This window comes from Euphorbia lathyris, chromosome 1 (assembly GCF_963576675.1).
Source record: "Euphorbia lathyris chromosome 1, ddEupLath1.1, whole genome shotgun sequence".
In the NCBI taxonomy this organism is placed as follows: Eukaryota; Viridiplantae; Streptophyta; class Magnoliopsida; order Malpighiales; family Euphorbiaceae; genus Euphorbia; species Euphorbia lathyris.
In genome coordinates, this window is record NC_088910.1 from 130208395 (window position 1) to 130232659 (window position 24265).

The following is a 24265-nucleotide window of genomic DNA, read 5'->3' on the forward strand; positions in this document are numbered from 1 at the left end:
AGGGTTTGATTGGATGAAGGGTAGGGAAGTGTTAATAAATGAAGGGTAGAGAAGGGTAAGGAAATGGAAGGGAGAGGAATTTCTAACCCTTCCAAACCCACCAAATTAGAGAGTTGAAAATTGAATGAAATTTCTTAAAAAGAAACCATTCAAGACCTCTCTAAGCTCTTACCCTTCTAATTTTTTTTTGTGTTTCAAACATGAGTTTGTAGAAACCCTTACTAACCCTTCCCCCTCCCAAACAAGGGTTTCTATCAACCCTTCCCCCTTCTAAACCCTCCATCCAAGACACCTATATAGCTATGCTCATTGAGTTATAATTAAAATTTTTGATTAAACACATAAATATGTTTTCACCAAAAAAAACATGTATATTTAAAATTAAAATTAAATATCAAAATTTGGATAATAATAATTTATTAAAAATTAAATTAAGAAGCAGAAACGGCAATCTCGCATAAGATTTGGAACTTCACTTTTTGTGTAATAATATACTACTAATCTCCAACCTTTCAATTATTTATCATTGGGAAAAATGATTATATTAAATACTATAGTTACATGATTATAATAACAAACAAAAACAAAGAAAGAATTCTATGTATTTATTATAGATTCACATTTGTTTTTATGTAAGGGTTATTTAAGGTTAAATCAGTAAATATGTATGTCAGTAATTTAATTTAATCATAGACATTTAGATCTTAATCCAATGATTGATCTCCATGATAATAAAATGCAATCTCCATTAAAAATGAACCCATATATATATATTACTAGTTTTTGACCCGTGCGATGCACGGATTCATCTTAATATATAAATATTAATAAAAATATAATTTAATAATTACAATTAATGATATAAAGGTGCTATATAAATTAAATATTATTATTTTATTTTCACATTTAATTTAAATAATCTTTTTATAGATAAATATAATAATATAATTAAAATTAATATATTATATATTATATTATATTTTTTATCAGTAAAAAATAATGAAGTGACACCCCAGCTCCATCGTTACTATTTTATATTATATATAGATATGAAGAGAATTAGAGAGATTTTAAGGATTAATTTAAATTATATAGAACTTTTAGATATAGATATGCAGAGAATTAGAGAGATTTTAATGATTGATTTAAATTCTGCAGAACTCTTAGATATAGTATGGATAAAATAATCTTTTTATAAATAAATATAATAATATAACTAAAGTTAATATATTATATTTTTTATCAGTAAAAAAGAGGAAGTGACACCTCAGCTCCATCGTTACTGTTTTATATTATATATAGATATGTAGAGAATTATAGAGATTTCAGGGATTAATTTAGATTCTGTAGAACTTTTAGATATAGATATGCAGAGAATTAGAGAGATTTTAGGGATTAATTTAAATTCTGTAGAACTCTTAGATATAGATATGCAGAGAATTAGAGAGATTTTAGGGATTAATTTAAATTCTGTAGAACTCTTAGATATAGTACGGATAAAATAATCTTTTTATAAATAAATATAATAATATAACTAAAGTTAATATATTATATATTATATTATATTTTTTATCAGTAAAAAAGGAGGAAGTGACACCTCAGCTCCATCGTTACTGTTTTATATTATATATATATATATAGATACTTTGCATTATTTCATTTTCATATATATATATATATGTGTGTTTATATTATATATTTTTTATTTATTTTGATATATATGGATGTTAGGTGTATATATGTGGGTTAAATGCACCATAAGTCACTGCATTTACATGGTTATCTCAAAATGGTCATTCAACTTCAATTTGTCTCAATAAAATCATTCAACTTTGAGTTCGGTCTCAATTAGGTCACTATAGTTATTAAAAAACATCGGAATGATGACATAAGTGATACGTCAATATGAGATAACTCATATTTCTAACCGAAATGACACATGCCATCCACATATGCGTCATCTGGCTATCACGTGTCGATTATTTTTATGAAAAAAAACGAAAATTTAGTTTCTTTCATAAAAATACCCGACATGTGGCTGTCACATTTCTTCTTGGTCAGAGATTTGAGTTAACTCATGTTGACGTGTCACCCATGTTATTATTTTGATGTGTTTAACCACTAAAATCGACGGAGTGACCTAATTGAGAAAAAACTCAAAGTTTGGTGATTTTATTGAGACAAATTGAAGTTGAGTGACCATTTTGAGACAACCATATAAGTTTAGTGACCAATGATGCATTTAACCTAAAGCCCAAAATTACAATTTTGGATAGGATAGGATAGCTAGCGTGTGAGGAAACGACCCCGTTCTGTTTAAGGTCTGGTGTTACTTTCAACTCGAAACGGCACTTCGTCTTGTAGTTTAGATATTAGGAGAGAATGAAGGTCGGAGTTTCTTTCCTTTGTACTGACTGAGTTTGAGGAAATCGTGGATCACCTTCCTCCTTAGGTACGCTTCTCAGATTCTGCAATTTCGCCTAAAATTTTCTTATGCTATGCTTCTGCTGCTGCTTCATGCTTTGTTTTTCCCTTCACGGTTTGTTCTTGTTGGATTTTGGTCATTTTAACACACATCGTTTTTCTTGAGCTGGATCTATACGACGACTCGTCGATTCCATGTTGCCTTTAATTCCTTTGGATTTTGGGTAATTTTTCTGCTAATTATTTGAATTAATTGCGCTTTCTCTATTTTCTTTCAATTTTGAGGGTTTTTCTCCTGTAAATTTGATTCCATTGGAGTTTTTTTGTATGTTAACAAATTTGATGAAATGATACTTTAAGGGTTTCCTATAGTCAGAAACAAATTAATTGTAGTTGGTTGTTAATGATTTGAGCTAGTTGAAATGGTTGATCGGTTGATTCAGGCTGGAAAACAGTAGGCTCAGTAAGGTAAGGCATTGAACTTGCAGAGGAATTATTGATCTGCATGATAAATCAACCTGTCTCAAATTTAGACTGTTAATTTCTAGCACGAGAACCTGCTTGACATATCCGTATGACACGTACGATTATCATTTTTGTTGCATTTGTATCATATATTATGTTGTGGAATATAACCGGTTTTGAAACTCCCATCTCAAAGGATACTTTAAGAGAAGTTTGAGTTAAGAATTGGATAGAGCTGGACTTGAGGAAAGAAAAATTTGAGTTTTGTAATGTTCAAAGTTTTAGTTATCCTCTTCAGTGTCTTCACATAAGTCACATGATGTTTCTCTCAATATTGTGTTTATCCATGCTTAAACAGAAACACTTGTTTGATTATCAATTGACATTTCGAGAGGCAAAATGCTATAATTCCTTTTTGTGTATGATTTAGCATTCGGACCCTTAACTTTTCATAAAGGATGCTACTCGTGTTGTTTGTTAAAAGCTTCAAGTATCATGGTCTTAAATTCTGGCACACACTGAGGAGGGTATGTATATACATTATCTGATGAGAACTTGTTAAAGATGTGTTCCCAGTGTAAATTCTGAGTTATTTTTCATATTTGTCAAATTAAAAGAGGGAAAACCATGGGAAAATGTTAGAGGAAGAGGGGGATTATGATAATGTTATGTTTACAAAATCCGATGTGGCAGTCGAATAACTGTCAAATCAGTCCATTCAAATTTTTTATTAAGTAGGTGTAAAATTGATCTTGCTTAGTAATGTTGAGGGTGAAATTGTATCATTTCGTACACCAGAGATAAATTTGCACTTCTCTAAAAACAATAAAGCAAATTTAGACGTTATCCTAAATAAACGATCCCTAATTCTCTTATATATTCTAAATCATCATCTTCAACAATTTATCAAAATGAAAAAAAATCTCCTTTTTTCTGTTTATTATCCAACTTGTATGTAACTTTTAGTGTGTATATATAAAAAATTTGAACATACATCCTTAAAATCTTAATACTTTATAGATATACCCTTGTATTTTTGTTATTTACATGTTTCCCCCATGTTTTTGCTTCCAATATTTTTTACAAATATCATTTCTCGGTGTCTGTTTCAGTTTCCGTTTCCATGTAATATAGCTGGCCGTAGAAAAAATATGGATGTCTTTGTATAAGTACTGCATCTCTCTTTATTTTGACTTCTATTCCTTTTCTTCTTGAAAAATTCATTAACCAACTATTCCATTCCTATAAAATTCCAGGGGGCTTACAACCACAATTCAGAAAGCTGCAGTCCGACGGCTGGTGTGCCTTCTGTTCAATCTCAGTGCTAGCTAGTGTGCCATCCTATGTTGTAAGGCACCTACATCCTGTTATGCAGAAACCATGGGAGATGGAAATACCACCTCATCCAATAGAAGTATCACAACTAACAGCCATGGTAGCGAAAAGCCGGAGTGGCTTCAGCAGTACAATCTTATCGGCAAGATCGGGGAAGGAACATATGGTCTTGTATTCCTTGCGAAAATCAAAGCTGCTGCAAATCGTGGAAAATCAATCGCCATCAAGAAATTCAAGCAGTCCAAGGATGGCGATGGTGTCTCCCCTACTGCCATCCGTGAAATCATGCTGCTTCGGGAGATTACACACGAAAACGTTGTCAAGCTTGTGAACGTACACATTAATCATTCAGATATGTCGCTTTACCTGGCTTTTGATTATGCTGAACATGATCTTTACGAAATCATAAAGCATCACAGAGAGAAAGGTTCGCATAGTATTAATCCATACACAGTAAAGTCGTTGTTGTGGCAGCTGCTCAATGGACTGAACTATCTTCACAGTAATTGGATCATACATCGAGATCTAAAACCGTCGAATATCCTGGTTATGGGAGATGGAGAAGAACATGGGTTTGTTAAAATTGCTGATTTTGGACTTGCAAGGATATATCAAGCTCCCTTGAAGCCGTTATCTGACAATGGGGTTGTAGTAACCATTTGGTATCGTGCACCCGAGTTGCTTCTCGGAGCAAAGCACTACACCAGCGCTGTTGATATGTGGGCAGTGGGGTGCATTTTTGCCGAACTTTTGACTCTGAAGCCACTTTTTCAAGGGGCAGAAGCCAAATCCACGCCGAATCCTTTCCAGCTCGACCAACTCGACAAGATATTTAAGGTCTTAGGCCATCCCACACTAGAGAAGTGGCCAACCTTAGCACATCTTCCGCATTGGCAATCAGATCTACAGCACATTCAAGGGCACAAATACGAGACTGCAGGACTCCATAATGTTGTACATCTCCCACTAAAAAGTGCTCCATATGATCTTCTTTCAAAAATGCTCGAATATGATCCTCGAAAACGGATAACTGCAGCACAAGCTCTCGAGCATGAGTATTTTCGGATTGAACCTCTACCAGGGAGGAACGCCTTGGTGCCCTCTCAACCTGGAGAGAAAGTAATCAACTACCCTACCCGTCCGGTGGACACGAATACGGATTTTGAAGGAACAACTAGTCTTCAGCCTCCACAAGCAGTATCTGGAAATGCCGGGGGAATGGTTAGATCTGGTCCTAGAGGAATGCCAATGGGCATGCAGAGAATGCAACCTCAAGCATTGGCTGCTTATAACATGGCATCTCAAGCAGGAATGGGTGGTGGAATGAATCCAGCTGGGATGCCGATGCCACGAGGTGTCGCCCAGCACCATCTCCGGAGAAAAGATCCTCCAGGAATGGGGACTGGATATCCTCCACAACAGAAATCCAGGCGGCAATAAGCAATCACCTCTTCATGCATTGTCTGCTAATTTTGTTGAGCAAATCCGTACATTGCTCCGACAGTCACTAAAGTTTGAGGTTTGTATCATAAAGATCACTGGTTTTTTTTTTTTTTTTTTTTTTTTAATAAAATTAGCATTGAAAATGAAGTCATTCCGACCAATCTGTATATAAAAACTTACTGAAATGTCGATGTAGACAATTGATTATATGTCAATTAAGCGCCACAATCGCAGAAGAATGCGAGTTTTTAAAACTTTTATAGTGGCTTAGGATGTGCTACGTGGCTGCTGATACGCTTAGATGGCATTAGTCAACTTGTGTCGCACCATATTCAGGTGACTTTACGTACACATATTAGTCGGAATGATTGATTTTATTGATGGGAATGAAGTTTAGCGACTTTTGTGATATAAACTTTAAACTTCAATGACCATCCGTGTATTTTAAACACTTCTCAGGCATGTCTGTATATGATTGGTGATTCTTCTGCTGTATTTTTGGTGTCTCTCCGAAACGTGGCAGCCTCGTGTGTCGTCGACGAAGTAGCATGGTCAAATATCTGAATAGCAAATTTGAAATGAATGTGCTGATGAATTGAAAGAAATGTTATGTCTCAACCTTTGTAAGAGATGAATCATTGTATGAATTTACACTATAATGGCCATTTCTTTTGTTTCTAATAACTTGCTCAAGTCTTTTAATCTTGGTAATACTTTTAACGTTACAAATGTTTCAATTTACTTTTAATGTGGATTGGACTAATTTTAGACATTCTTAAAAAACACAAACATTATGTTCGGTTCCTACCAACTACATGTTAGTTGATTCAGAAAAATAGATTTTTACATTTTTATTTATTTCAGAATACGTTTGAGTTTGAAAATGAAAAACTTTTACGTTTTGATAAAATATTTGGATTTTTTTTGTCCAACAATGTAGAAAATGGAATAAACTTATATATATATATATATTGATGTAGATTAAAATCGACTGGAGGTTTTAATCTTAAACCAACAAAGATTACAAACTTCTCAAGCTTAACTTGAAGGTTGAATAAACCCAAAGGAATGAATCCTTGCTCCAATGGAGGTTTCAAAATATAATATTCATCAAAAGTTTTTTCAACATTACAAAAGATGGAGAATATATACTCCTTCTAAATAAAAGATAAAGACTAAAAGGCCACCCCTAGGGTTACCAACAACTAAGGAGCTCTAGGGGTAAAATAGGAAATGCATAAAGATAGATATTAGGGTAAATAAGTTCAATGGCAAAGAGGTAAATAGTAGAGTGGCAAAACAGTAATAAAGAAGGTGGCAGATCTTGTCCTCAACAAGAAGAACTTGGGGAGGAAGTATTTTCCAGGTCCGATACTCCCCGCGTGGCCTACCTCACGCCCCGCGTGGATGTGTCCCTGAACTTGATGTTGCTGGCTCGAACTCAAGACGCGAGGCGCCCGATAGATTACGCCATGCGTCAAGATTACGCCCCGCGTCGTGCGACCTACGCCCCGCGTACTCGGCCTCCTGATCTGAACTCTCATCCGAGGCTGGCTCCACGTCTCGCGTCTCGCCATACACGCCCCGCGTGTATGACCTCCTGGATGGTTCCCACGACTTCGAGTCCTTCACGCCTCGCGTCCCAGCGGACACGCCCCACGTGCTCTGTTCTTCGCCCTTTCCTTCCTCCTTCTCGGTTAGCTTTCTACGGGTCCCATCCTTCAACTCCGGTTCAATCTTTAGGGACCGGATGCCCTCATCATTCTCTCATTCTTTAGAGGATTTGGGCCCCAACTCAATGTTAGTACGAAGGCGACTCTTCCCCAAGGTTGATGTTCCGCTCTCCCCACTAGCAATGCTTGTCTCTTGGGTCAGCTCACCCACACCTAACAACCCGACGGGCTGCTCAACATAGGTCCCTTCTAGCGGCGTCGGTTCTCGGCTAGGGTATGCAATCAATGCCGCTTTCTTTTCTTCCTTAGTCGGACCCGTCAACGGTATGAGAATATACTTGACCCCCTCTTTGTAGACGGTGTACGTGTTGTCCCGTCCCGCATGTGAGGCGTCACGGTCGAATTGCCAAGGCCTCCCAAGAAGCAAGTGATACACATCCATATCAGCCACATCACACATAACCTCATCATGGTAGGCCCCGATAGAGATAGGAACCTTGCAACGGTGAGTGACATTGAGCTTCTCCCCCTCTTTGATCCAGCCCACTCGGTATGGCTTCGGGTGTGGCTCGGGTACTAAGCCAAATTTGCTCAAAGCGGCTTTACTAAGGATGTTCTCTTGGCTTCCACTATCAACAATCATTTCACATTTCAGTCCGTGGATTAGACCTCTAGTTCTAAACAATTGGTGCCTCGGGTCGTGCTCTTGTTCAACCGACATCAATACCCTCTTCACTACATGGACCTTCCGCTCATCCCCGGATGATCCACTATCAATGGGCTCACAATACAACTCATGATTACCTCCATAATCACCATCATCACATCGCTCAACCATATTAGCGCTCCTCCTCCTTGGACACTCATTCGAACGATGGCCCGGTTCATTGCATCGGAAACACTTAAACGGCGCCGGTTTTGTGTACGGGTTGTTGCCCTTAGGAAGGGTGGCTGTCCTAAAGGGTCGCACATCCCCGCTAGGTGATTTTCCCCCACTCAAGATTTTGGTTCCACTTGAACTAGCACCACCTTTGTCCTTGTCCACCCCTTTGGACTCTTCTCCCTCTTCACAAACTTCCTCAATTCTCGGCCTCCGGTACCCGTCACGGGCCCTAACATTCAATTGAGACTCGGCCTTCAAAGCTAGGTTCCTTGCATCTTGAATCCGGATTACCATTTGTGTCCCAATTCTGTCTTGAATATTATATCGTAGCCCCTCTAGATACCTTGAAGTCTTTTGGCTTTCGGTTTCCGACAAGTTAGCCATTGCCGAAAGCCTTAAGAACTCTGAAGTATACTCGTGCACGCTCCTCGGTCCTTGTGAGCAATTCCGGTAGGAGCTATAAATATACTGCTCGTAGTCGGGTGGTAAAAACCGCTCTCTCATCATCGATTTCATCCTCCTCCAAGACCTAATCGGTTCCCTTCCTCCTCTTCTCCTCTCTTCCTTCACATTATCCCACCATACCGAGGCTCCCCCTTTCAACCTATACGCCACTAACCGAACTCTCCTATCTTCCGGTATCCCCGCATAGTCGAAGAACCTCTCCACCTCAAGCAACCAATCAAGGAACCCCTCAATGTCAAGTTCCCCTCCAAATGAAGGTAGATCAACCTTGAGTTTGAAAGCATCATCCCTATCATAGTGTCCTCCATAACCCACTCTCCCATTCATTCCGGCTCTATATCCGCCCCTATCAATATCATGACCCCCATACGGATCATTCATTCCATAATTTCCCCTTCCATGACCACCTACATCATCATCATTCAAAATATCCAAATTCCCGGCACGCACATGCACGGGACCAACAACATCATGCATATTCATATCATTTCACATGCCTAACATTCAACACATCATCATCCATTCTAATACCCATAGTTCTAGCAATTTTAGGCATCTCAAAATCATCAAATCGATCTCCATCGTATCACTATCAACGTTTCTAACGGCTATGGGATTAGTACGTCTTACCTCTTGAACCCGAGGGTTCTTGGCTTGGGGTGCATAAGTTATCCTTGGTGGTGGTGTCGGTTGCCGTTCAAGTAGGGGGCGGGCTTGTTCCTCTTGTCTCCGGTGAGGATCTCCGGTTAGGAGGTTGTGATTTTCGCGGGTCACTATTGTGAGTTCTTCCATGAGGCGGCGCAAGTCTCGGGTACTCGTCTCGTGTTTCTCCTCTAACGTTTTTAGAGACTCCGAAATATGTTTCATGTTACTTTCTAGCGCCTCAACACGGTGCTCCATGGATCTGGTGGCTTCGGTGGTGATACGAGGTTGAACCATTTCCGAGAAGAAGTCTCCGGTCAAGGAAAACGACTCGGCTCTGATACCAAATGATGTAGATTAAAATCGACTGGAGGTTTTAATCTTAAACCAACAAAGATTACAAACTTCTCAAGCTTAACTTGAAGGTTGAATAAACCCAAAGGAATGAATCCTTGCTCCAATGGAGGCTTCAAAATATAATATTCATCAAAAGTTTTTTCAACATTACAAAAGATGGAGGATATATACTCCTTCTAAATAAAAGATAAAGACTAAAAGGCCACCCCTAGGGTTACCAACAACTAAGGACCTAGGGGTAAAATAGGAAATGCATAAAGATAGATATTAGGGTAAATAAGTTCAATGGCAAAGAGGTAAATAGTAGAGTGGCAAAACAGTAATAAAGAAGGTGGCAGATCTTGTCCTCAACAAGAAGAACTTGGGGAGGAAGTATTTTCCAGGTCCGATACACCCCGCGTGGCCTACCTCACGCCCCGCGTGGATGTGTCCCTGAACTTGATGTTGCTGGCTCGAATTCAAGACGCGAGGCGCCCGATAGATTACGCCCTGCGTCAAGATTACGCCCCGCGTCGTGCGACCTACGCCCCGCGTACTCGGCCTCCTGATCTGAACTCTCATCCGAGGCTGGCTCCACGTCCCGCGTCTCGCCATACACGCCCCGCGTGTATGACCTCCTGGATGGTTCCCACGACTTCGAGTCCTTCACGCCTCGCGTCCCAGCGGACACGCCCCGCGTGCTCTGTTCTTCGCCCTTTCCTTCCTCCTTCTCGGTTAGCTTTCTACGGGTCCCATCCTTCAACTCCGGTTCAATCTTTAGGGACCGGATCCTCTCATCATATATATATATGAAAATGAAAAACTTTTGTTTTTGATGCACATATATTGGAAAGATAGGAGTCATGTCTAAGAAAAGAATTTCGTTAATGATATTTAAAATTGATCTAACTTACAAACGTTATTAATTTAATTTACGTTATGAATGAAAGTAATGTTTGAGATATTTTTATAATTATTCCAAAAATTTAATTACTAATTGAGAATATATATCCTCCACAAACTACTTTCAATTAAATTCTCACAAAATCATGTCATCTTTTGTTGTCATGTCATCTTCTGTTATGACTACAAAGTAATTTAAAATTATAAAAAAAAGTCTGATACTGTTCATTTAACATAATTATTAGGGGAAAGTTCAAATAAAACCCCTGTGATTTCACTAATTTTCAGATAAAGGACTGTGGTTTACTTTTTGTCAAAACGAGGACTGAGGTTTTGCACTTTTAATAATGCTATTAAAACTATTTTTAACGACCTGAAAATGAAAATTTTCAAGAATTAAAGTTGTTCAATGTCATATTTTCTATGGAACTACATTTTCAATTTTAGAAAATCATCTTTTTTAGAACTTTCTCTCTCTAAACATTAATTTTCTCTCTCTTTACCAAACATCATTTAAATAATCTCGAAATAAAAAAGTTGAAGAATTAAAGTTGCTTAGAATATTAGTAGTTCTTAAAATATGTCATTTTTGAAGTTGTTAAAGGTGATTTTAATAGTATCAATCGAAAAAATCCTTATTTTGCTAAAGTTGAAAACCTCAGTCTTCGTTTTGACAAAAAGTAAACCACAGTTCTTTATCTGAAAATTAATGCAACCACAAGGGTTTTATTTGAACTTTACCTAATTATTATGTTTATTGTATTTATATTATATATAATTATATAAAAAAATATAAAATTATATAATACAATTATGATACGAAGCAGAACCGGTTCATTTGAACATATATTGTTTTGTTTAATGATTGAAAGCTCTGTTGTGTCGTTTGATAAAACTTAAAATTAAATGGTGAAAAAATAAATATTGAATTTTAAGTGCTGAATATTATAAATGCTGAAAGTATTAAATGATATAATTGTTTTGATAAATACTAAAAATAAGCATATTGAATTTAAAAATATTAGTTAACAATGTTCAACTTAAAATCTCAAGTTAAATTTTACTTACTTGAAAAAGTGATTCTGTGACTTAACTGAAATATCTAAATTGTGTTATTAAACAAACTTAAATCCAATAAACACTTAACGTATTAAATTTAAGTGCTGAAACTGGTTATCAAACAAAGCTTTACTTTTTTTTTTCAAAACTTCAAATGATTTCTATTATGTCCAGTTACATTTAATAACTTTCTATTTCTTAATATAATTCGTTGGATATAGAAAGTCGGAAACACATTCCACCATGTGTTAAAATGCTCGTCACGTGTCAAAAAGAAAATACAAAACAAAACAGATAAATAATTAGGAACTTTTAAAAGTTTAGGACAGTGGAAGTTTTGGAGTTATAGATTCAATGCAATTGGACAATATGAGGTTATTGAATATAACCGGATAATAAGGAAGGATTATTAAATGCAATCGGACAAAATCATTTGAAATTTTTTAAAATTTAAAGAACGAGTTGAAGTTTTGGACCAAATACAAACACAAAAAAATATATTATTCTTTATTTTATTTATTATGATTTTTGTTATACTGTTTATATTTGGTTTCATACATCTTTAGCCCTTTATTCGTCTAAAAAATTCAATTGCTCCTCTTTACTTTAAAAAAGTTCCATTTACGCGTGAAGTTGCTTAAAATGGCAATCGATTATATAAAAGTTATATAATTAACTCTTTAAACTTACTTAAAGTATATATATATATTTTAATTTTTTCAAAATCTATTTTTACTTTTACTCCACCATGTGGACTTTTAGGGGATCAAAAGCTACTTTCATGTAGTAAATTGAACATTTTAAATAAGTATAAGGAGTTAAGTTTTATATTTAGTTATGTTATTTTTATCTCATAAATCATATTTAAAGCTATAGTTGACCCCAAACTATTGGGATATTTAATTATTGTGTCGACATGTTGATATTTATTTTTGACTTCAATTCTTTTATTTTATTAATGAAATATCGATTGAGAGGTAATTAAACATTTATAATTCGAATTTTTATATATTCAAATCTAACTCTACGTACCAAAATCGATTTTGATTCCTGAGTTGTACTCGCAACTACTATTGGGTTCGTCATTAATTTGTTACTCTAATTATATAATTCATCAATATCTTTTTTATTTATTTATTTATTTTTTTATTTATTGGGTTCAGACACATTTTTAGAGAGCAGAATCGTGTTGCTGATCGCTTGGCGGCGGCGGGCCATGAAGGGACGTTAGGCGTTACTACCCTTCCTGTTTCCCCTAGTTTCATCTCTCATCTTCTCTTAGAAGATAGGATTGGGGTTAGCTTCCCTAGGCTAATTCCTGGGTAGTTTGTTGTTTTTCGTTTTTCTTTTCCTTTTCTACCAAAAAAAAAAAAGAAGAAAGAAAAATCTTCACCAGACCCGGATGTGATTCGAACTCATGACCTCCCAAGGCATAGGTAAGCTCTCAACCACTAAATTAAGAGCTTCACCACTAATTCATCAATATATTGCTATTCATTAAATCAGAAGAAAATCTGCTGTCTCTATTTCAGTATCTCCTTCCATGTTCTTCTTACAAAAAATGGTCCATTTTTATTATATGGTTCCTTTGGCTCACATAACATATTATTTTAATTAAGTGGGAACCACTTTTTGTGAGATGCACATAGAAAGGGACAGAAATAGAGACGTCAGATTTTCTTCCCATTAAATTCACCCGGTTTAGAGTGTGTCATGATAGAAGATCCGAGCAAAAAACTATAATAAAAAATGGCGATAAAGGTAAGAGTAAACTGAATCTCACATCAAAAATGAAAAAAGATAATATATATGTAGACGCGTTTTAAAGATATTAGATCTAAAATGTTCATTTGAGCCAAAACGGATAATATCTACATGTGTTATTATAATTGGTATTGATGTGGTTGAATCATGAGAGTCTACTTGTAAACCTGCAATTGGACAGAAACAATGTCAAAAGGAGCTGTTGTCCGACTAACCCGCTCTAATGACTTAGTTTTGAGGGAAGACTTGGAGATGGACATAATAGTAAATCAAAATTAAGATGTAAGTTTAATGAATGAATGAAGTGAACGTGTACCTATATATCGAGGCTTGATATCCCTTAAGCCCTATGTCCGGAATTCACGGGATTGCTGTAACGAGTGGATCCAAAAACCTCTGAGATGCGCGCTTCTTCAAATATCCATCCCATACATAAATAAAGGTAGCTTGACGGAGCCTTTTGAGACTTTCCTGAGCCAAGACCTTCAAGACGGGGTCGTATTGAGCAACTTTCCTATGATGATGTCACGTGTCCTCTTTTACTAGGTGATGCTACGGGTTTCGCAAATGTCACGTGACGAGTTTATATTTGTCCGATATCAGGTATTATAGCCGACTCTCCCAGTACGATGTGTAGTTTGAGGATGAACATATAAAAAGTTGAAATAGTGCAGTTGAGACTTATTAGTAATATGACTTTTTAATACACGTAGACACGTTTTAAAGGTATGAGAACTAAGATGTTGGATTTGAGCCAAAAAGTATAACATCTACAGTTAGTATAAGAGCCGAGTCTCCTCATACGGTGTGTGATTCGATATGAACCATGCGAAAGTTGGTGGGCTTGTAACAACCTGATCCGGAGTGGGTGGTGCATGGGTAGAAAACCTGAGCAAGTGGTGGACCGAAGGGATGACGATGAGGGGCATGAATAAACTGAATCCCACATCGGAAGTAAAGAGAAAGTGATCAGAGCTTATTAGTAAGATGGAGTTCTTATGCCTGTAAACACGTTTTAAAGTTGTGATGCCAAATTTATCGGATTTTAACCAAAGCGAACAATATCTACATGGTATTAAATCAGACTATACAAATCATGAATCGAGTATCAGGTTTGTGCCAGATCTCACAAATTTATACATAAAAATATCCAGTCCAAGTACAATCGAGTTTATTATCAAATTAATCGGATTCAAATCGAGCTAAATTTGAGCTTGAATATCAAATTCCGAGTCAACCAAAGACACCTCTTCCTTATATATATTTTGTACTTTTAAATTATGTCACTTCAGACCTTCCAAACATAATTATGTCTAAAATATTTAGTGTATTACTATCACAATTACAAAAAAACCTAGTAAAACTCTAATAACTAAGTCTCCCATGTATAAGTTAATCACAATTTTTTTTCAAACTGTCTAAAATATTTACTGTGCTACTAATATTATTACAAATAACAAACAAAAAATGTACGAAACTACTTTAGTTTATCGATAAACTTGTTTGGAATATCCAATGTGACATTTACATAACATTCAAACCGGTGTTTTCAAAATTTCGATAACATAGAGCTAAAATTGACATTGCTTAGAAACGTGAGGGTTAAATTTACACTATTTCGTACGTTAGAGATAAATCTACACTTCCCTTAAAACGATAGAGCTAAATTTGACACTTATCTCATATTTCTATAATCCCTAAACCCAACATAAAACACCCCGACTTAGGCGTACTTAAATCGAATTGAGTCTAATGCTATTTTTGTGCATCCTATCCCGACCCAATTTTGGGCGTGAATGGATCGAACAAATGTCCGTGCTTATGAACAAGTCTACTCCTCGTTATGTATATAAACATAAACGAAGCAGCCCTAAATACAAAACATAAATAAAAAATTATTTCCAAATTTAGAAATTAAGATGATTGAACTTTCAAGGCCTAATACATTACCAGCTCTCTGAACTTGTCCAAAATAGTAGATTGGCTTCCTAAACTTTGCAAGTGTCTCACCAGCTCTCTAAATTTGTTTATTTCGTATCACCAGCTCCCTAAACTTGTCCATAAAAATAGATTAGCTCCCTGAACTTTGCAAGTGTCTCACCAACTCCCTAAACTTGCTTATTCTGTAACAACTAAATACAAAAACTTATTAAACCTAAATTCTAAAAATACGTCTTTATCTATTCGAGAGGTAATTTTTTTGCTTCTCCTACTTTTCAACCTATTATAAGAGTTAGTGTTACGGGTTTGAGAGATTGAATGGATGAGGATCGAGAGTTAGTATTATGGTTTTTGTATTTAGTTGTTTCTGTTCTTTATTACTTAATTTTAGTATCAATCAGTTCAGTTCAGTAATCAATTCAGTTCAGTTCAGTAATTTATCATTACTTATTATAATTATAATTATTTTTTATAATTATTTTTTTTCATTATTATTATTATCATTATTATTAGAACCATTATTATTTTTTTCAGATTTTTATTTTAATTATTGCTATTTTTAAAGGATTATATTATTATTTCAGTTTCAGTACAATTCAGTTCAGTTCAGTTTTTTTTAGTCATAAAGAACAGAGCCAGTTTGAGGAGTTGGTGAGACACTTGCAAAGTTGAGTGAGCTGATGTATTTTTATGGACAACTTAAGGGAGCTAGTGATACAAAATAAGCAAGTTTAAGGAGATGGTGAGACACTTGCAAAGTTTAGAGGGTCAATCTATTATTTTAGATAAATTCATGGAGTTAGTGATGTATTAGGCGAACTTTCAATTTTATAAACTGTTCAGACTGAATTTTTATTTTTTGCTAGAAAGGTTTGTTACATTTTATTATGTTCTTCGAAGCAATATTAGCACTATAAGAATAAAATAAATAAAGGAAAAATTTGTGGTGTGAATCGAAGGAGATGATTGGGTAAGTATGAATCAGAATTCAATTCAAGGATTTAAAAATTAACTAAACCCTTTTTTACTAAGTCTTGATTCTTTGCTTAATTAAAAGTTAACATATTATTTTTAGAGATCTAGTCGGCACAAATAATAGATTTATGGAATAAAGAAAACACTTCTTCACTTATTAAGGTTAACTTGAACGGTAAAGAATGTCACAGGTGGAGATTTGACCGCAGGCAAAGTCATTTGGCCGTAGGTATATCTCAGCCTGTGGCCTGAGCCAAGTCATTCCCAAGCATTGGCATAAGTGTTGGAAAGGTATCAGGGAAAGTTTGAGGCAGAATCAAGGCAAGTCCTACATCAGGCCAAGACATCGGCGAGAGTTGGGGCAACGGCAAGGAGGATCGGGCCTATTGGAGGGCGAGTGGTGAATGGAACATATCAATATCCCCTGGCAGGCGGCCTCAAGTCGGTATAAGAAACATTATAGGGGGATGGGGTCTCTGGTGTCGGATCTCCGCCAACCCCTGGACCAGTTGTCGGGACTGTTTTAAGTGATCCACTCTAGTCTACTAGGGACTACGAGAGTCGGGCATTCGACCTTCGGGAAGGGAGGCGGATGTCCCGTCGGGTGGAATCCCGACAGACACTTTGGGTGGGTCCATAGTGCGGATACTTTGTAGGCCGAGGTTTAACCATAGGAAACCCCTCCGGGACGGAGTATGGACTTACGAATTGATGGGATGCCTGATGTTAAAAGAGGATAGACCACTTTCGATGGTATTGGCTGGCCGAGACTCGGGAAATCTCGGCGCCACACGAAGCTTTAGCTCGGGCTCACGGGTGACAAGCAGTCAAATTAGAATTTGAGTTCGATTCCTCGTTTATAGAAAAAATATTGATTGAGAAAGGAATTACTTAAAAATTATCTAACCAATTTCAAATTGATTAATCGGAAAGTGTTAGAAATATACACAAAGTGTTAGAAAAGTTTTCTCTTTGAAAAGTTTTCTTCTTTGCTATTGAATACACAAAGCTATATTTTCTATTGATTCATTCGGTGCTAGCACATGATCTAGCCGTTAAGTTTTTGATGGAGGGAGGTAGTATCAGTTGCGGCTCATTATCCATTCGGATTTTTATTCGTGATTACATCAATCATCTGATCTCAATTCGAAAAAGAACGATATGAATTTAATCATCTTATATATTTCTTAATCTATTTATTATCATATACATGTTTCACGTTTTAAATTAAGGATTGGGGGAAGTTTTTTTTATTTTCCGCTTAATTTTACTGAGATAATCTCAACATTTTCACCTTCCTTATTGTAAAGCTTTGTCCGTTTAATTAATATATACATACTGTGTTCTAGGTATAGTACAAGCTATTAATGTTGTTCTTTCACCTTTCTTATCGTGAAGCTTTGCTTTTTTAATTAATAAAAAATATATTTTTAAAATTGTCTATGTTTCTTATTTTCCTACTTTAACTTGGTTTTATACGTGTTAAGAATGTGAAGTTATAACATATTCTAGTACAAATTATGTTTACGAGTTTCTTATAAAGATCTGTTACAAGAACTATGTAATTTTAACGAGCGTTCACACGTTACAAAATTGTTAATGAACTTGCCCGTTATAATATATATTCGGATTTTTCTCGTTACAAATGACATTTTATGTTTCCAGCAATGATACTTGGCATTGACTTAGTAGAATCGATGCATACCACTAAGCCTCTCAGTAGTCCTTTAACACCTGATACGATCTCGCAGTTTCAAGTGATCTTTTCACCGATTCATAACAACATAGATAATTGTTTAGACAATTGCATTAACTCAATTTTACCAGATCTGGCATAACTTGTTTCATACAACAACTAGTTAGTTTAAATCTTTGTCAGCATTATCTCACTGCTACTTTTAGGTTCTCCGCTACTTAAAGGGGACTCTTATATATGATTTGCTTTATTTTACTAATTCAGACTTGTCTCTAATAGGGTACTATAATTCTGAATGGGGAGGTTGTCAAGTTACTAGAAGATCTCGGTCTAGTTACTATATTTTTCCTGGCTCTTATTTGATATCTTGGAAGAGTAAGAAATAAGGGGTTGTAAGCAAATCTTCTACAAATGTAGAATATAGAAGCATGACTTTTATGAGAAGTTCTACGGTGGACCGGGACCAGTACTGGTCCCTCAACTTAGATAATGACATATTAACAGTTGGTCTAACGTAGTATTATTTGAGAGGACAGGACCAGGACTAATTCCAGCCCATTGTATAAACTTTCGGCGTCAATTTGTTGTTGACTAAAGTGATGACATGTGTTAGTTACATTTTGGAGGGAAGTTCATTGAGGTGTTATGAATGAGTTCTTATATTAAGCACCGGGTTTTCCAAGTCACTTGGAGAATCCCAATTCACATTTGGATACGTGTATTGTGACCCACTTAATAAAAAGAATAAGAAAACCTCTTATAATATATGTGGGTCCATATTACATATAATAAAATATGTATGGAAGGTCATCCATTTAACATGAAGGATCAAATGCTTCTAATAATATCTCGTTATGCAAATTGTAAAGTGTGATTAAAAATCTCTTCTGAATTTATAGAGATTTTTTTCATTCATGTCATCATTTTATTATTGTAATGAATTTTCATTGACTTTCACTATACGATGCTAGGTTCAAAGATTTTTAATATTAAAAAATTAAGATAGAAACCACATTATTATTTAATTAGTGTCATAGCTGATAGAACATAAATGTATTTTACCACATATATTGCATGATATGAAAAGAATATTGGTTATACATTGTACTGAATTACATTTTCATTTTCACTAGCATAAAAGTCTTTTTTACGAAAGTAAATGATATCAAAATTACCATTGGCGATCAGAATAAAAAAATCTAAAAATTAAAGTTGTTTAGATCTACGGTTTTGTAGAATCTGTACTTTTTATTTTCCAAACCACAATTAATAGAATTTTCTCTCTCCTAACCACCATCTACTATTTTTCTACCACGATTCTAGATGGAGTGTATTTTTATTCGTTATAACAATAACAGTTTCAAACACCATCTACTATTTTTCTATCACGATCTGCGATATTGAAAATACAAATCCATTAGGATTTCGCAAGGCGCTTATGACCGCCATGTCGCTTTGTGTTCTCACTCTCTAATTGGAAGGATGGTTCTTTCGAAGGGAGATACCCCATGAAAGGTGCTGGATTTAAAGAGAGTTCTGAATTCGATTTGGGATTTGACTGAACTATGGAGGCTAATCTCAATTGGTCCTGGATATTTCCATTTCATTTTGCATTCTCAGGAAACCAAGGAATTGGTTCTTAGCAAGGGTATTCTCAATGTAAAACCTAGTTCCTTTCGTCTTCAGTCTTGGGTGCCGTATTTTGATCCATTTGCGGAGAAATCTACTAATGCTCAGGTATGGGTTCGTCTCTACTCCCTCCCTTGGGAATACTGGGATGTACAGATACTATTAGATATTGCAAAAGGTCTGGGGGGTCTTCTTTGAGTTGACAAGGCTACCATTGAGGGTGATTTTGGCCACTATGCTCGTATGTTACTTGATGTGGATTTAGCTGGAGATCTTCCTACCCAACTAGGCATTGAATGAGATGGTAAGAAATTTTGGGTTGATGTGGTTTATGAGAGATTTCCTAGTTTTTGCAAAGTTTGTTCTTGCATAGGACACATGGCTTATGACTGTAGGAAGAACAGGAAACCTACCTCTTTTGAATCACGCCTCCCTGCTAAGGACGCGGATATTAGAGCTCGTGCGGCTAAGCCACGGCCTGAAAAGCAACACGCTGTAATTCCAGTTCGTGAAGTGACCACTAGAATTGTTGCAGATACTGCTCCATGGCTAGGCGTGAGAAGGAATCTGGGGGAATTTTATCTAGAAGCCCTCAAGGTCATGTTGTGGATCATGTAGCTGACATGTTTCCTTGCCCTGATTCGCCGGGTACTGATAATTTATTTGTGGGAGCTGCTGCTGCCTCACCTTCGCTTTCCTAGGCTGATCAATCTAAAATGAATGAGGGAGAGTGGCAGACTATGGTTAGGAACAAAAATAAGAAATCAGGGGTCTCTTCGGATCTTCCAGAAAGTTTGTAAACCCATTCCAAGAGGGTTAGTAGACCACCTTCTCGTTTTACATGACTGTGTTATATTGGAACTGCAGGGGTATCAACAACTCGGATACCCAACGTTACCTTTTCCATTTATGTTCTTTGCAGAAGCCCGATTTTCTTTGTCTAGCTGAGCCGTTAGTTGATTTGCTTGCTATTTATCAATCCTTTTGGGATGGTATTGGGATGACTTTTGTTGCTGCTAACCAAAGGGATCGCCAGACTGTTTGGGTCTTCAAAGCTGTTACCTTTACTCCTTTAGTTTCTGTTGTTTTGTCTCATGGCCAGTTTGTGCTCCTTAGCTTCTTCACTTTTGGTATTACTCAATTTATCTGCTTTGTTTATGGTAGTGTTTGGGCGAATCGCCGCCTTGACTTGTTTGATACCATCTCTCGCCTCCATAGTGTGTCTTCAGGTCAATGGCTCCTTTTGGGTGATTTCAATGCTCTGTTAGGGGCTCATGAAAAGACCGCCTGACCGCCTGCTCCTGGACCTTATAGGGAATTTCGTTCCTTTTTGGAACAAAATAATTGGTTGGATGTGCCTCCTTCGGGACCCCAGTTCACTTGGTGTAATGGTCGCCAGGGTGTGGCTCGGGTTGACATTAGACTTAACAGGGCTATTGTTTCTGAGCCTTTTGCTACCTTTTGGTCTTATAGGAGCACAGTGCTCCCCAGGCATCACCCAGATCATCATCCTTTACTCTTTCGTTTTACCAAAGGTAAACCTTGGGTTGCTCGGTTTTGGTTTCAGAAAATATGGCTGACTCATCCTGGGCTTCGATAGCTGATCACCGACTACTGGTCTCTTTCGCACCTATTGCTTGCACCAATGCAGTTAATCAGTTATAAATTGAGAGGTTTCCATCAGGTTCTTCGGCAGTGGAATCGTGAGGTCTTTGGTAACCTTGATGTCAATATTTCCAGATGTGAGGAGAAGCTTCATAACATTCAGTTGGATATTGTTGCTTTTGGGTTTTCTCCTGAGCTCCATAGTCTCGAGGCTTCTGCTCATGCGGATCTGGATTGTCATTTATTGCAGAAAGAGATTTACCTGAAAGAGAAAAGCCAAATTAGATGGCTTGAGGTGGGGGACCGGAACAACGCTTTCTTTCATCGCTCTGCCAATCGAAAGAAGGCTTTAAGGGGCATTGCAGAATTGGAAGTGGACGATGAGTTGTTTACTGATCCTGATCAAAGTTCTGCTCAAATTATTTCTTACTACTCCAGCCTTTTTTTTAACCCCTCGGGGTTGGTGGATCTTTCGCGGGTTCATGATATCATCCCGAGTCTTGTGTTTGATGATGATGATGACTACTTTACCCGTGTTTCGAGCAGTTCTAAAATTAGGGATTCTGTCATGGCTATGGACCCTAGTAGCGCTCCTGGTCCGAATGGCTTTACTTGTGAGTTCTTTTAGTCTTTTTGGGATATTGTTGGGGCTGATGTGTGTCTTATGATTTTTTGGTTCTTTGAACATGGGTTCATTACCCCAGGTCTGAACTCAAACATCATGGCCCTAATTCCCAAGGTGGATGGTGCAATTACAATTGATCAATTTCGTCCGATTGTTATGAGCAATTTTTTCTATAAAATAATAACAAAGATCCTCGTGGATAGATTGGCTCAGGTAGCTACGAGGATTGTTTCTGATAACCAGTTTGGGTTTGTAAAAGGAAGGAACATCCATCATTGTATTTTTGTGGCTTCTGAAGGTGTGAATATTCTTGACAAAAAATGTTTTAGCGGTAAGATGGGTATGAAAATTGACATTCGGATGGCCTTTGACACGCTTGATTGGAATTTCTTACTTGAGGTTCTTCAGGCTTTTGGCTTCTCCCTCCAGTTCCGTGATTGGATCCTTAATATTCTTTCTTCTGCTCGGATTTCTATTATGACCTCAGTGGGTCCCCAAAGCTATTTCTCCTGCTCTAGGGGAGTTCATCAGGGGAACCTTTTGTCCCCCATTTTATTTGGGATTGCTAAGGATTACCTTAGTAGACTACTTTCGTCTTTGGTGTCGACAGGAAGTCTTATTCCTATGACTTATTCTCGCTCTTCTCAGTTTCCTACTCACTTGCTCTATGCTGATGATGTCCTAATATTCTGTAGAGCTTCTTATTCTAATGTCCGGACCCTATATGAGACTTTTGCACATTATGGCTCTCTCTGGTCAGCACGTTAATTGGCAGAAGTCAGAATCCTTCTTTGGTTGTGCTATTACGACTAGGCGGAGGGGTCGTCTGTCTGGGATTAGTGGAATCAGGATTGGATCGCTCCCGTTCTGTTATCTTGGTGTCCCTCTCTTCTGTGGTGCCCCTAAATTGTCTCACTTATCGGCCATTGCGGATAAGATCTCTTGCAAGTTTTCCCGTTGGAAGGGGAAGTCACTCTCTATGGCAGGTCGGCTTACTCTTGTCAATGTTGTAATCACTAGTTCCCCGACTCATTCTTTTGTCGTCTATAAATGGCCTTCAAATCTTCTTAAATGTTTAACCAAGCACATTCGAAACTTTATTTGGAGTGGGGATGTTTTTGAGAGGAAATTGGTAACGGTTCCATGGCACATTTGCATTAAGTCGGTTAGAGATGGGGGCTTGGGTGTTAAACAGCTCGAGAGATTTAACACTGCTCTTTTGGGTAAACTAGCTTAGGGTCTGCTCTCCTCTGATGATGCTTGCTTATCTTTGTTACCTTTGCGGTTCCTTGTTGGTTCTGGGTTGCCTCGTGGTCGTGTGCTTAATTCTTCCATTTGGGGATTGGTTCGTGCGGTCTATTCTATTCTTAGGCAGCATTGTACGTGGTTAGGGATGTCAACGGGTAGGGTACCCGCGGGTAGTGCCATTCCTATACCCTCACCCGTTTATCTTTGAACTATCCGTACCTGTCCCATTACCCTAATGGGTATCATTTGTACATCCCATACCCGTCCCATTTACTCTGCGGGTACCTGCGAGTACCCTTACCCATTAAAGAATAAACATAAAATATTACAATATTATAAAATTTAACAAAATCATATTTCATAAAACATCCATCTAAAAATTAAACAAATATCCCACATGAATTTAATAAATCATCCACAAAACAATTCACAAAACGTCCATCTAAAAATAAATAGTTCCGTTTTGATTAATCTTCGTTTTTGCTCCATTTTGTGTCGCCTTTATCAACCTTTAAGAGAATGAAACACATAAATTAATAAGTTATATAATGTAAAATAAAAATATATTGAATAAAGAAAAATACATACCTTAAATCGCAATTATCAAGCAACACTTTCCCAAATGTCTTCTTTGTTTTCACTTGTGAAAAGATTTTGAGAAGGATCTTCAAATACAAACACATATATTGGTTAAGTAATTCTTTAACTTTTAATTGAAATTAAAGCATAAATTTTGAAGTTATTATAGTTACCTCCATAAACCGCCAACCAATTTTGAACACACATCAATTCTTCCAAAGTATATTCACGAAGCTTATTCCTATAATCATTGGCAACTCTTCCACTAGTACTAAAAGCGGATTCAGATGTAATTGTGGAAACGGAAATAGCTAGAAGATATCTATGCAAACATATTTGTTGCTAAGAAACAACATATCTATGCAGGCGAGTACTTACGTCAAACTAATTGGGAACTGCCAAACTGATAAGTTCATAGAATTTCAATATCCATCCACAACCTAAAACTTAAAACTGAAATTTGAATCTATCACTTAGAGAAGTACATCTAAGAACGCATTTGGAAAACAGAGACTCGAATACATGAAAAATCAACTTTGATTGCCAAATAAACACGCATAACGAAGCCCCTCAAA

General features: G+C 36.7%; 1 protein-coding gene across 3 annotated transcripts; it reads left to right on the top strand.

Annotated features, from left to right (window-relative positions):
- Positions 1-2328: 2328 nt before the first annotated feature.
- LOC136210999 (cyclin-dependent kinase E-1) lies at positions 2329-6351 on the top strand. Of its 3 annotated transcripts, none has more exons than XM_066002485.1 (3): positions 2329-2452; positions 4146-5743; positions 6127-6351. In XM_066002485.1, the coding sequence occupies exon 2, from the start codon at positions 4270-4272 to the stop codon at positions 5662-5664; it is 1395 nt and encodes a 464-aa protein (XP_065858557.1). In that variant the 5' UTR covers positions 2329-2452; positions 4146-4269; the 3' UTR covers positions 5665-5743; positions 6127-6351. The 3 variants fall into 3 exon arrangements, with proteins under 3 accessions (XP_065858557.1, XP_065858558.1, XP_065858559.1); XM_066002486.1 differs by lacking the exon at positions 2329-2452 and adding an exon at positions 2468-2648; XM_066002487.1 differs by lacking the exon at positions 2329-2452 and adding an exon at positions 2735-2892.
- The last annotated feature ends 17914 nt before the right edge of the window (positions 6352-24265 follow it).

What these genes read in the sequence shown, in the direction of transcription:
- LOC136210999 (XM_066002485.1), top strand. Translation starts at nt 4,270, where the DNA reads ATGGGAGATGGAAATACCACCTCATCCAATAGAAGTATCACAACTAAC.